At 41.8% G+C, this 11776-nt stretch overlaps 2 protein-coding genes across 3 annotated transcripts; one reads left to right on the plus strand and one right to left on the minus strand.

Moving 5' to 3' along the window:
* Positions 1-220: 220 nt before the first annotated feature.
* On the minus strand, positions 221-6339 carry eif2s1b (eukaryotic translation initiation factor 2, subunit 1 alpha b). 2 transcript variants are annotated; one of them, XM_085383307.1, is made up of 8 exons: positions 6181-6339; positions 3454-3696; positions 2426-2505; positions 2020-2171; positions 1825-1931; positions 1645-1742; positions 1412-1555; positions 221-917 (listed from the first exon to the last, which is right to left on the minus strand). In XM_085383307.1, exons 2-8 carry the CDS (start codon positions 3692-3694, stop codon positions 792-794), a joined length of 948 nt encoding a protein of 315 aa, XP_085239433.1. In that variant the 5' UTR covers positions 3695-3696; positions 6181-6339; the 3' UTR covers positions 221-791. The 2 variants fall into 2 exon arrangements, with proteins under 2 accessions (XP_085239433.1, XP_085239434.1); XM_085383308.1 differs by lacking the exon at positions 6181-6339 and adding an exon at positions 5940-6096.
* A 65-nt stretch (positions 6340-6404) lies between these two features.
* atp6v1d (ATPase H+ transporting V1 subunit D) lies at positions 6405-11012 on the plus strand. Its single transcript, XM_085383309.1, has 9 exons — positions 6405-6635; positions 8473-8590; positions 8877-8956; positions 9046-9113; positions 9197-9241; positions 9340-9443; positions 9829-9895; positions 10017-10095; positions 10317-11012. The coding sequence occupies exons 1-9, from the start codon at positions 6595-6597 to the stop codon at positions 10459-10461; spliced, it is 747 nt and encodes a 248-aa protein (XP_085239435.1). The 5' UTR covers positions 6405-6594; the 3' UTR covers positions 10462-11012.
* The last annotated feature ends 764 nt before the right edge of the window (positions 11013-11776 follow it).

An 11776-nucleotide genomic window follows, 5' to 3' on the forward strand; every position in this document is an offset into this window, starting at 1 on the left:
ATCAATGTTGAGGGGTTTTGGCATTCATACGCTGATATACAGTCAAACCTATCTCCAGTTGGCTTCATTACAATCTCTCTATTTGAAAAAAACAAAACTAAAAGGCGAGAGTAACGGACAGGATTTACCTTTAATTCATCCAATAATAATTGCTGCTTTTTGGGAGAATAAATGTTATTTCTTGTTGGTGGAACAATTTAATTAAACTGACAAAAAGGCATTGAGATCAAAACTTCCAGATCTTTATTGATACGATGGGAGCTAAACAAGAGCCAGTAAAAACCCTTTAACTGGAAGAGAATCAGCACATAAAGTCACCGCTGGCCGGTGTAGAGACAGACGAAGCATATGCGTTTCCCCTTCAGTCAGTCACATCCAGCGAGCAGCCGGAGATAAAGCGGCATGGATACTGAAGACACCGGGCTCTTAAAGCAAGAGGTAAAATGAAAGGCCACAGCTTGAAAACAGCTTTTCTTGTCTTAGAGTTATTTAATCAAATGGGGTACTTTATTAAAATAAAAACTATAAGTGATGTTTAACTTGTAATTTAACCATCCTTGTGTCCGTGTCTGGTTAAAAAGACCGCGTTTCAGTTACCTTCTTCTGAGACAAACCTCTCTTGAACAAACTGGGATGTTGCCAATAAAAATAGTAACACCAGTTAATGGTTGCAATATGAAAGTTAACATCTGTTGGACTGGGTGACTGAGGCCAGGTCTGTCCACGTTTATTTTTCTTCTTTCCTCCTTTGATGCTTTTCTCCCCACCAGCTTTCCAAAGAGGACCGACTCTTAATCCTCTGCTTTGGCCTCCATCTCCTCAGCGTCGTCGTCTCCATCCACCTCGGCGTTCTCGCGCTCTAACCTCTCCAGCTGCCGGGCGAGCTCTGTCTCATCCGTGTCCGTCACCACCTTAGGCTGCAGGACAAAGTTTACAGTATAGGCAGATGAGCTAAAGACAAACATGTCCATCCATCCATTCGCTTCCGCTTCTCCTTTTCAGGGTCGCGGGGGGCGCTGGAGCCTATCCCAGCTGTCATAGGGCGAGAGGCGGGGTACACCCTGGACAGGTCGCCAGTCTGTCGCAGGGCCAACACACAGGGACAGACAACCATTCGCACTCACATTCATTCACACATTCACACCTAGTGGCAATTTGGATTATCCAATTAACCTATCCCCACAAGCTGCATGTCTTTGGACGGTGGGAGGAAGCCAGAGTACCCGGAGGGAACCCACGCAAACACGGGGAGAACATGCAAACTCCACACAGAAAGACCCCGGCCTGATGTTGGAATTGAACTCAGGACCTTCTTGCTGTGCGGCAACAGTGCTTGCCACCGTGCTGCATGATCATGCCAAGACAAACATGATCATGAAAAAAAAAAAGAAGAAAGAAAGAAATCATTCACCTCCATCTGGATATTAAACACGCCCCTCTTCTCTTCAATCTTCTCCTTGATAGCAGCCATGGCCTGGTTGAGGACAGAGAGGCCCTCTGTGCGCTCCAGGGTGGTCGTCGTCATCACATAGCGAGGGGGAGCGATCAGGTTGATCTGTAGAAGGTAAACACCATGAGAGACAGATCCAAGTAGAGCCTACAGCTAGAGACTTTTTACTTCTTGATGGAAGAGAGAAGGATTACCTTGATGGGCATGGCCTCTGTGGAGCAGCCCAGCCCAGCCCTCAGAGCTTCTTTCACGGCGTCGATCCCCTCGTAACCATAGCACGCCACTTCAATGTCTGCACGAGGTAGAGGAGGTTATCTTCACATTTCTAATTTATTCCTAAGTCCAACTGAGAAACACTGTGAGTAAACAGTCACCTGCTCTGATTTTGACAGCCTGTGGAGTGAGTCGCCTGTTGATGTTATCAATCAACACATTCCTCTCCTCCTCTGTTAAATCCAGGCCATCCAGAATAGCAGGATCTCTGCAGAAAGCCATCAACATGTAAATGTGTGCACACACTGAACAACCTGTGTTTCATTTTAATAAGAGGTGCTGAAATGAGAACTTACGATACAGCCTGTTTGAAGACATCATAAGCGCCGTATCCTGGCCGCTTGTATTTCTCGTCGAAGACCCATGCGGTGCGCTGGTACAAGCTCTCTAGCTGCTCGTCCTTACTGTACTCCAACACCTCTGCCACGTGTCGCAGGATGCTGTAAACCTGCAAGCACTTTCAAAATCAGCTCAGCGCAAACAAACAAGATAGACGTTTACAATTTCTTACAAATACACGTCTCACTTGTCTCACAATATTATAATGAACGCCTGAACCAAATGACCACTACTTTGACCACAACAAGGCTCAAAGGCAAGTTCCATCTACCTTAACTTTACACAAGACAAGGAAGTCCTCTCCAGGCTGGGCAACTTGCACCAAAATGACCGAGACAGATAAAAAGCACCTGACCAACTTACAGTTTTAGATTTGGTGAATTTATCCTCACACTTGATGGCCTCCTCTGGCGAAACTCTTCTTTTTGATAAATCAATGTATCCTGAGAAGAAAACAGAAGGAATGTAAAAAAAGCTGTTTTAGTGCAGCAAGTAGTTTCTTACGATTAGGAATGATACGATTAACTAACAGGGATTCGATGGCCACTTGCTGGTCTAAGTTTCAAAATGTGCTCGTCTTTATTTCCTCATTACCACCTTTGCATTTCCATCCTGTGTCTCTACTCGAGTGTCGGTACATGGATCACAGGTCAAATCTGCACAACTATCTATATAAAGAAAATAGCCACGTAATACGAGTCAGATGAGCTGCATATTTTGCGATTAGCAGAAAATGTCCAGTTCAGTAACTCAGTTCAAAGTGCTCATGCTTAATTCATGTCAGTTTTGTTTTTCCTTTTTTTTTTTTTTTTTGAATGTATGAAATATGCCGATGTGTTATAAACTCAAAAATCATCATCTTCATTCATCTTATAACGAGCCTCAGTTCACCCACTCTCTCAGACAAGCTGTTTAAGGCAAACTTGCATCTGATTGGGCTGCTGCTGGTGGGTGGAGCTGCAGTTCCCACAGAACTTTTGAACAGATAAAGATATCACCTTCTAGTGACATCATACAGAGCCGAAAGCACAAGAAGGGTCTGAAACGGTGCATTAAAAAGCAGCCTGAAGCCTGAGCTTCAGGAATTACTCATACATATGGTGACCTCATCAGGTCCCCTTTAATTATTCCAAATGAGATATTCTGTGTGTCATGTGAGACTGTCCTGACATTAAACTGGTGAATGCTATAACATAATGCAAGTTATTGATCATATTACCAACCACAGCCTGTCTCAGTCCACCTGATGTCACAGAATAACACCTCTAGCTTCAATTCAAAAAAGGAAATGTGGACCACACAAAAAGATCTCATTTCATATGGTTTTTATTCCACCACTGCCCTGCAGATCCGACACACCGCCAGTTTCAACTATACTAATCTACACTCACCCTTCTCTTTGTCTACTCGGATGACGACCACGCACTCGTTGCGGCCTATGCGGATGAGCTTGTTGATGGAGCGGATACGTCGACGCGACAGCTCGCTCAAGAGGATCATGCCCTCGATGTTGTTGTACTCCAAAAGGCTGACGTAGGCACCCATCTCAGCGATGGACCTCACGTTCACCATCACGACATCCTCCACCTCTGGGAACCGGTGCTGGTAAAATCGACAGCTGAGCCCCGGCATTGCTGTGAGGTCAGAAACAGTTAAGAAGACAGGGGGAGCTTAACGTCTGCAAGTCATGGCACAAATCTTCACTTTGCAGTTTTAAACACTGTGAAAAGTGCTGCTCGGCCTGTAACTTGGTGTTTCGGTACTAATAAATACAGTTTTTATTCTAGTTAATAAAAAAAATAGTCAATAACTTGTAACTAGCATCTCTGCCTCCACTGCTTCAGTTTTCACCAAAGGTTGTTTAAAAACAAGTCCCACAACTAAACACAATCAAAGCTCAACATTAAATTAGCAGAGAACCATGTATAAATTATTTCATTCTGGTTTTCTTTGTCTTTTTTAATCTCAATCATAGTGATTTGTGAATAATCTGTCACACCATCCCTCTGACAATCCTCCTTTTAGATGTAGTGAAAGAGACATGCAGAGCACGTGTCAGAGCAGATGCTAGAGACAGAATGAGAGGATCTGGTGTGGTGACCCCTAAAGGGAGCAGTCACCTACAGCACCTACAACGTAACCTAAGTAAAGAACCTATGACCCATTCATGCTTGTGTATGGTCTATTACGTGTTAATTACTTAATGGTTGTGAATCAGTGTTTTATATGTGGGGTCAGCCACAAATTATAGAGCCAATGATTATTATTCTCTCACTAATAAAATACAAACTATGCTGTGAAAAAGTAGACAGAAATGCACAAGAGGACTCAAAAATACAGAACAATCGTAATAGTTGTGGGCTGCGTCCACACGATGTCTAATTACATGTCAGGTTACAACATAGGCTTTCAACACAGAAGCACAAATCCCTTGTTACCAGGGCACATCACCGTGTTAACTTCTAGATTAGCTTGTATGAAATCACTGCCTAATGACCAAACAAACTCTCCTTGAAACAGCGTCATCATTCCATTCAAGATCTCCTGAACATTTTTCTGTTACAAACACTCATACCGCTGACTGGTCTGCAGCAGCCGTGCTGCTGTCGGCCTGTATTATGTGTATGACCACTTTATATTCTTCTAATATCACAGTTGTCTCCTCTTTAAAATCAACGTCCCTGCTGGCAGTAGGCTTATCCAGGTTTATGACCGATTGGATGCTGCTAATGCCAACTCTCTCATGTAACTGCACTTGTAGCTAGACTGAGATGACAAATAAGGGGACAGCCTTGCTATTCCCCAAATCTTTTGCTTTTAACATCCTGTAGTCCCTGTAACCTGAGGACAGCAGCCTACCCCCTGGAGTGTTTGACCCTTAGATCCTATCACCGTTGTTTTCCCATTCTTTGATCTCATCACTCCTGATTGTTGTCTTTAAACTCTAGTATCTTCTGCTTCTGTTTAACATTTACATATAAATCATCTCCTAGTGATAGTCCAGTGTGTGAATGTGTGTGAATGGGTGGATGACTGAATGTGTAAAGCGCTTTGGGGTCCTTAGGGACTAGTAAAGCGCTATACAAATACAGCCCATTTACAAATACCATGCCTCTTTGGTGGGTCAGAGTTGGCTCATCTTCCAGGACCCACTATCTGGGCTAGTATATGGCTAGTCCATTTCTTTGAGAGTTGATATCACATCAAGATGATAACCACCTTGATGTGATATCATGGTTATGCAGGCCACAGACAGGCAATTGGGACACAATGTCAGCAACCACAAGTACTCTGAGTTTGAATAACAATCTGTTGGGTGTAAAATGCTGCAGTCAGCCAATTAACATCAACCCCTTTCTACATCAGAGTATTTCAACTATACACTGCAGTGCCTGTAAACTCAGCTACCAGTAAAGACATTCCTTTATGGAAGAACACTGTAATGAAAAATATCACTTTTTCTATTTTACTCAGATTTTAAAATATTAGCTGTGGTCATTTTTAGAGGCTTTAACCTATAAGAAGACTTTGGCCATACAGATGTTTTCTCTCTAATCCTTAGTCTACTATCAAGAAAGGTGTGGACAAAATAGAGAGATACCTTCAATATTAAACGAAAAGTCTCAGGATGTTTGAATGGAGCCACTTATGTGTGTTTCTCTGTTTTCCCACCGAACAAAATCCAATGCCCAGGTTTAGCTTGTAAAAATATCCAGGACATAAAATAAAAGCAGCGAAATGAAACAAACTTCTGCCATTTGTCGTTTTCTCCTGTTGCTGTGAATGGACTGATGTAACGCATCATCATCGCAGAAAAATCACTTACTGTTTAAAAGACAGAATCGGCGACAAAATATGGACACAAAAAGCTGCTTACCAAATATTTAGTACGTGTTACCAGCGACTGTATGACTTCCTAGTTATCACATTTAAAACCACGAGAAGAATGTTCATTCAAGCGCAGAAACGCTTTCTTTCAACATCAGTTAGCTTCCCAGCTAATAACCCGGTGCCCAGCTCACATGCGGCACACGCAGGCTAAGCTGTTAGCCGGCTATCTGCCAGTTCCGATCGTTCCCCAGTCCCCGCCAAACGACATCTTCATAAAACAAACTCACCTGTGTCATAAGGTTACAGAACGACGCGCCTGAATGTTCCGTGCTGACTTTGTTTAAATGTCAGATTCGGTTTTCTTTCTGGTGTTTTTTTTTTAATGAGTAACTCGGGCCCGCTAGCTCACATTCATGGGTGTGCTAATTTGTCGACCCGGAAAAGATCGTAGGGACCTTCCACACTGGCGCATGTGCAGAACGAGTTTGGTTCTTTGGTCACATGACGCGGAGGGCCAGCTGATCATCGCCGACAAGATCACGACCGTCAACTCGATCTGCTCTTCTAATCCTACACGAAGAGCAAGATTTTAGCTGTTATATGTCTAGATTAATAATTCAGGATTCGAGCTAAAGTTGTAGTGTTGATTTAGGGAAGCGGGAGTGAAGTGAAAATCTCAGTAATCGACAAAAAACGGAAAGATGTCTGGAAAAGACAGGATCGACATATTCCCCTCCAGAATGTAAGCAGCTTGTGCGATGGCTAGTTGCTAAAGCAATGTAGCTTCGTTAAAGCTCATATACCACTGTTTTGTTGACATATTTGCTTTTATATATGAAAGTTGTGGATAATTTTCTGCATGCATTTGAAAAGCAGGGATCGCCGTTTTGTTTTGTGCCAAGGTTACCGTTTAAAAGAGGAAGAATCCTGCTGCTGTCATGTGATATTTCTAACATTATCCAAGTGTGAGCTGTCAGTCGGAGAGACTTCATTTTAATCTAATTTCACCTGCTTCCAGTTATATTACATTTAGGACTACTGAAACTGTAAAACACCGAGGTTTGACCCTTTTATCAGGTCCTGGGTGCAAATATCAGTGAGCTATGTATGTAGAGGAGTGGTGCAGATTGTGTTGTTCCTTACCTTGTTTTAAAAATAACGCTATTACACAAATCACAGCATGTGACACCTTCTGTCCGTAGACTCTTGGATCAGATAAGATCTCCTGAAAAAAAATCTGAAATTTTTGAAAATTTCTAAAATTCTGAAATGGTGAAAAACAGAAGAAATCTCAGGAAAATTAATGGGATCTCTCTTCCATGATGGGAAGGGATTCAGCAGATGTTGTACAGCATAGAGCAACAAAAGTAAATTTATATTATAGACGATCAGGATGACATCGTTAACAATCTAACATGTAACAATCTGTGAGTAATGTGACACAAAAGTGGGCTTGAATGTTGATGGCTGTATATTTTCGGCTGCTCCCTTATTCACAAAGAGGGATCCACAGAAGATGGATCCCCATATTTAACTGGTCTTACTCCAGGGATCTCTAACCTTTACACTATGGAGCCATGTTAAATTCCAACACAGGCCTAAGGCAGCATATGAGTCACCTGCTCAAGTCTGGAAAGAGCTGGGGAAAGATTCTGATTTGGAAAATCTTATTCAGCCTTTATTTAAATTGAAAGTTATCAGTCATGATAATTTAAATGAAAAGTCAATGAAGAGTCAATGACAAGTGAGTTACAACTACTTAGCCATTTAGCAGATAAAATTCAACTTGTCAGCAGCTCATTGTAAGGTCTCCCACCAGAACTACAACACATGGACTTATATATTAGCTAGATGAAAGAGACGAACAGATACTACTACTTATTCATTTTTAAGGTAAGCTAGCAAATGGCTGGATGAATTACAACCCAGGCCTCCACACTATAGCCCTATAATATACAGGTTTTCCTGCTAAAACCAGTGAACCACACTGGTGCTCCAGAACAAACTACTACTCTTGACAATTAGCATTTAGTAGCCTGGTAGAAGAGGGAACAGAGGAGTTTCAGTAGTGGGTTTTTTTCTGCTTCATGGGCGCAGGATAGTCCTGACCTGAGGGCATTGAAATAAACTCACTAGAGAGAATGTGGCCACCTTGATTAATAAGACCCTTTTCTTTCTGAACTACACGTTTCTTTGGACTTGGTACTCTTGGAGTATAAGACTTTAATAATGCTATTAAGGCTGTTCCTGTCCTTCAGAGATGACCCATTGAACCAGTATATGAAATGGGGAAAATAAGAAGCAAATCCATTTTTAAAAAAAGAGCTTTAACAAGCATAGAGGTCGAGAGAGAAAAGAGGAAAATCTGCCGGTTTAAAAAAAAAAAAAAAAAAAAAAAACTGGGGTGAGGGTATCAACTACCAGAGAAGAGAGACAGAGACCTTGGGATGGCCTAAGGTCTGAGTGAAAACATGACAAGGAGATGAAATGAATGAAACTTGGTTGTGTCATTTTACCCCTAATTTAACCATCTGATTCAAATAGTGTTAAAAATATGTGGGTTTTCTCTGGATTTGCAGGGCTCAGACCATCATGAAGGCTCGGCTGAAGGGAGCACAGACCGGCCGCAACCTGCTCAAAAAGAAGTCCGATGCCCTCTCCATGCGCTTCCGTCAGATCCTTCGCAAAATTATTGAAGTCAGTTTAAAATGAGCCTTCGTTTTTGGTCCTAATGTGGTCAAAAGAACCGATGATGCAACAAATACTTTATTCATACATCATGATCTTTGGTTGGAGGCTGTAGCTCATGATAATGCTCAATTAATCTGATACTAAGAGGTGTTTCTATAGTAATTAATTGGGTACCTTCATTGTTATAAACTAACAAATTACAGCCAGTCTGAATCAAAACCTCATGAAATAAAATCTTCCTGAAGGCTTTCAGCTACATGTTTCCCAAAAGTGTGTTTATTTATACTTTTAGACTAAAACCAAGATGGGAGAGGTGATGAGGGAGGCTGCCTTCTCTTTGGCTGAAGCTAAATTTGCTGCAGGAGACTTCAGGTAAGAATGAGAATAACGTGTCAGCGACGTGATGTTGTGTTCTGGTGCAGATACACAAGCAACTTCCATCTGTTGTTTTTGGCCTACAGCACAACTGTAATCCAGAATGTTAACAAAGCCCAGGTGAAGGTCAGAGCCAAGAAAGATAATGTGGCAGGTTAGCATCAAAAAAATTTTCTCATTTTTAATCATTTTTTTGTTTTGTTTTGTTTAAAATATCTGCTGCTTTTCTTCTTTTAGGTGTCACCCTTCCAGTATTCGAACACTACCAAGAAGGCGGAGACAGTAAGTCCAGTCACACGTCTGAGTTTGGTGTAACTCTACATCGGGTTTGAAGGGAATCGCAGAGAGCGCTCACCCCACGATGTGTTTGTGTCTGTCAGGTTATGAGCTCACCGGTTTGGCGAGAGGAGGAGAGCAGCTCTCGAGGTTGAAGAGGAACTATGCCAGAGCTGTGGAGCTGCTTGTGGAGTTGGCCTCCTTACAGGTAGGAGGCGCTGTTACATATTAAAAGCATGCTTTATAGTTAGGGTTTTTTCCCCCCAGTGGTATTATCATTGAAAAAAGCACAATGTAACGTCCCTCATTGAAACTAAAATTGTATTGATGATCTCAAATGTAACTGTGCACAATGTGAGTGTATAATCAAAGGCTCACATCCTAAATGACCAAAACAACTCGTGAAAACAAAGGGGTAGCGTCTCCCGCTATAGTTTGTGTATTCCTGCTGTGTGGCATATCACTACAACATTACCACAAAGGATACATTCGTACACTGAGCCTGTGTGGATTAAAGATGCAGATAAAATGTAATCTATACTCTAGAAAAGCTGAAGTTTAAGTGGAAAAAATTGCTCAATTTTGGTTTGCAGACATCTTTTGTCACTCTGGATGAAGCCATAAAGATCACCAACCGCCGTGTGAACGCCATCGAGCACGGTAAACACACTTAACATTCAACTGCAACCTTTTATTAATACATTTATTTATTAATTAATTTTTTAAATAAAAAAAAAAAAAGGGTTGGTGCAGGTAAAATAATTTTGAATCCGCTTTGCAGTGATTATTCCCAGGATTGATCGCACCCTCACCTACATCATCACAGAGCTGGATGAGAGGGAGCGAGAGGAGTTTTACAGGTGATGATGTTTTCTGTCTGCCTCGTGAAGGTTTTAGTGCATAAACCTAAAAAAAAACTTATCAGGAGGCATCTTTTGCATGTTTATTAGATATTCTTGTTCCAACTGGCTGTCCACAGCTCCGAATTCATTCTGTCACTACCCCAGCAACTTAAGTCCAAAACCAGACTGCCCAATCCTCAACTTTTGGTTATAACACAGAATGTTCTCTGCTTTGCCAGACTGAAGAAGATCCAAGAGAAGAAGAAGCAGCTAAGGGAAAGGACGGAGTTGGAAATAGCCGCCCGTTTAGCTGCTCTGGGACCCATCGCTGAGCCCGCCAACATGCTGACAGAGGAGGCGGATGAAGATCTGCTGTTTGAGTGAGGAACATTACAGGCCACCGACTTCACTAATCCTTTTATTTATTCTGTGCCTCTCTGGCCACGTCTGCGTGTCTTTACGTCAGCGATGAAAGTTGTTTGTTTCTTTTTTTGTGTCCACGTCGTGATGATTAGTTCTGAGTGTTTCCAGATGTGTACAGGGATCAAAGTGCTGTTCGGTATAATACACAAGTGAGACCAAAGCAGTCTCTAACAAATTAAGCAAATATTACAATGAATATGTTTACACATGGTGTGCAAGTGATGATAAAGAAGCGTCCCGGGTGACCGATCACCTTGTAGATATTCAAGTTTTATCATATATAGAGGCATTGCATGCTGTACAGCTTAAAGTGGTTGTGGATTTCAGAGGGTGCGAGTGTGCGCCGTGGAGACCCGTCCTGCTGCTCACTTCATATCGTGCGGTTCCTGTTACCTCACTGCAGGCTGTTTACCATTTCACCAGAAGCCCCAATGTGACCCTGTTGTAAAATGTGATGTGCAAGTCAAAACAGCCCAACACTTCATCCAAATAAAGATGTTCTAAATATTCAACCACTGATTGAATTTCTTTTTTCCCCACTGAAGGGAAAACATTTTAAGTTCCATATGTGAAGACTGCTAAGAGACTGCTTCAAAACCTTTAATCAAGTGCAAATTATACTGTGTTTAAGCAAAATTAAATGTTATCTTTTTTCAAAGGAGATCCATTTCAGAGGTGTTCTCACTATTGGATACATCCCATTTAAGTGAGAGGAGAAACTGAATAAGGAACTTATGTTAGTTACCCAGTGGCTCTGGCAAGAGTGGCACCACAGTAGATTTAGACACATTAACACTGTGTTGAAAAATGTTTTTAACTGCAATCTAAACTTATGAAAGAAAAAAAACTCTAGCATGCTGATAAGTCTTTTGCCAGTTTGGTCAAATTTGTTTTGTAAACGTGCCTGATGGCCTTGATGGACATGGTTATTGCTTCCTGTTCTTAGCTGCAGCCGGTTTGATAGTCTACTGCTGTCACCCATCTGCTTCAAGGTTCAATTGTGCATTCGGAGATGCTCTTCTGCATACCTTGGCTCTGACAAGTAGCTAGTGGTTTAGACCAGCAGTCCCCAACCCCAGGGCCACAGACTAGTAACAGGTATCAGGCGGCGAGAGTTGAGGCTCGGGTGTGAAATTGATGGTTTTCAGGGTTTTTATTGTTAACTTGTCCTGACAAATACCCAAATATAACCATATAAAAAAATAAAACTAACACTGAAAACAAAACCTAAAAATTCTCAAACATTAAAAGCTAAACTCAAACCACCAAACCTGGA

Source organism: Rhamphochromis longiceps, linkage group LG15, assembly GCF_057381845.1.
Source record: "Rhamphochromis longiceps isolate RC_006_pf linkage group LG15, R_longiceps_female_GT1.1, whole genome shotgun sequence".
NCBI lineage: Eukaryota > Metazoa > Chordata > Actinopteri > Cichliformes > Cichlidae > Rhamphochromis > Rhamphochromis longiceps.

Bases quoted from the DNA above. Each gene is read 5' to 3' on its own strand.
- eif2s1b (XM_085383307.1), bottom strand. From the start codon at position 3,694: ATGCCGGGGCTCAGCTGTCGATTTTACCAGCACCGGTTCCCAGAGGTG. The intron at 2,172-2,425 runs GTAAGTTGGTCA...AAGTGCTTGCAG, and splicing joins AATTCACCAAATCTAAAACT to GTTTACAGCATCCTGCGACA. The intron at 1,932-2,019 runs GTAAGTTCTCAT...GGCTTTCTGCAG, and splicing joins GTCTTCAAACAGGCTGTATC to AGATCCTGCTATTCTGGATG.
- atp6v1d (XM_085383309.1), top strand. From the start codon at position 6,595: ATGTCTGGAAAAGACAGGATCGACATATTCCCCTCCAGAAT. The intron at 8,957-9,045 runs GTAAGAATGAGA...TTTGGCCTACAG, and splicing joins TTTGCTGCAGGAGACTTCAG to CACAACTGTAATCCAGAATG. The intron at 10,096-10,316 runs GTGATGATGTTT...CTGCTTTGCCAG, and splicing joins GAGCGAGAGGAGTTTTACAG to ACTGAAGAAGATCCAAGAGA.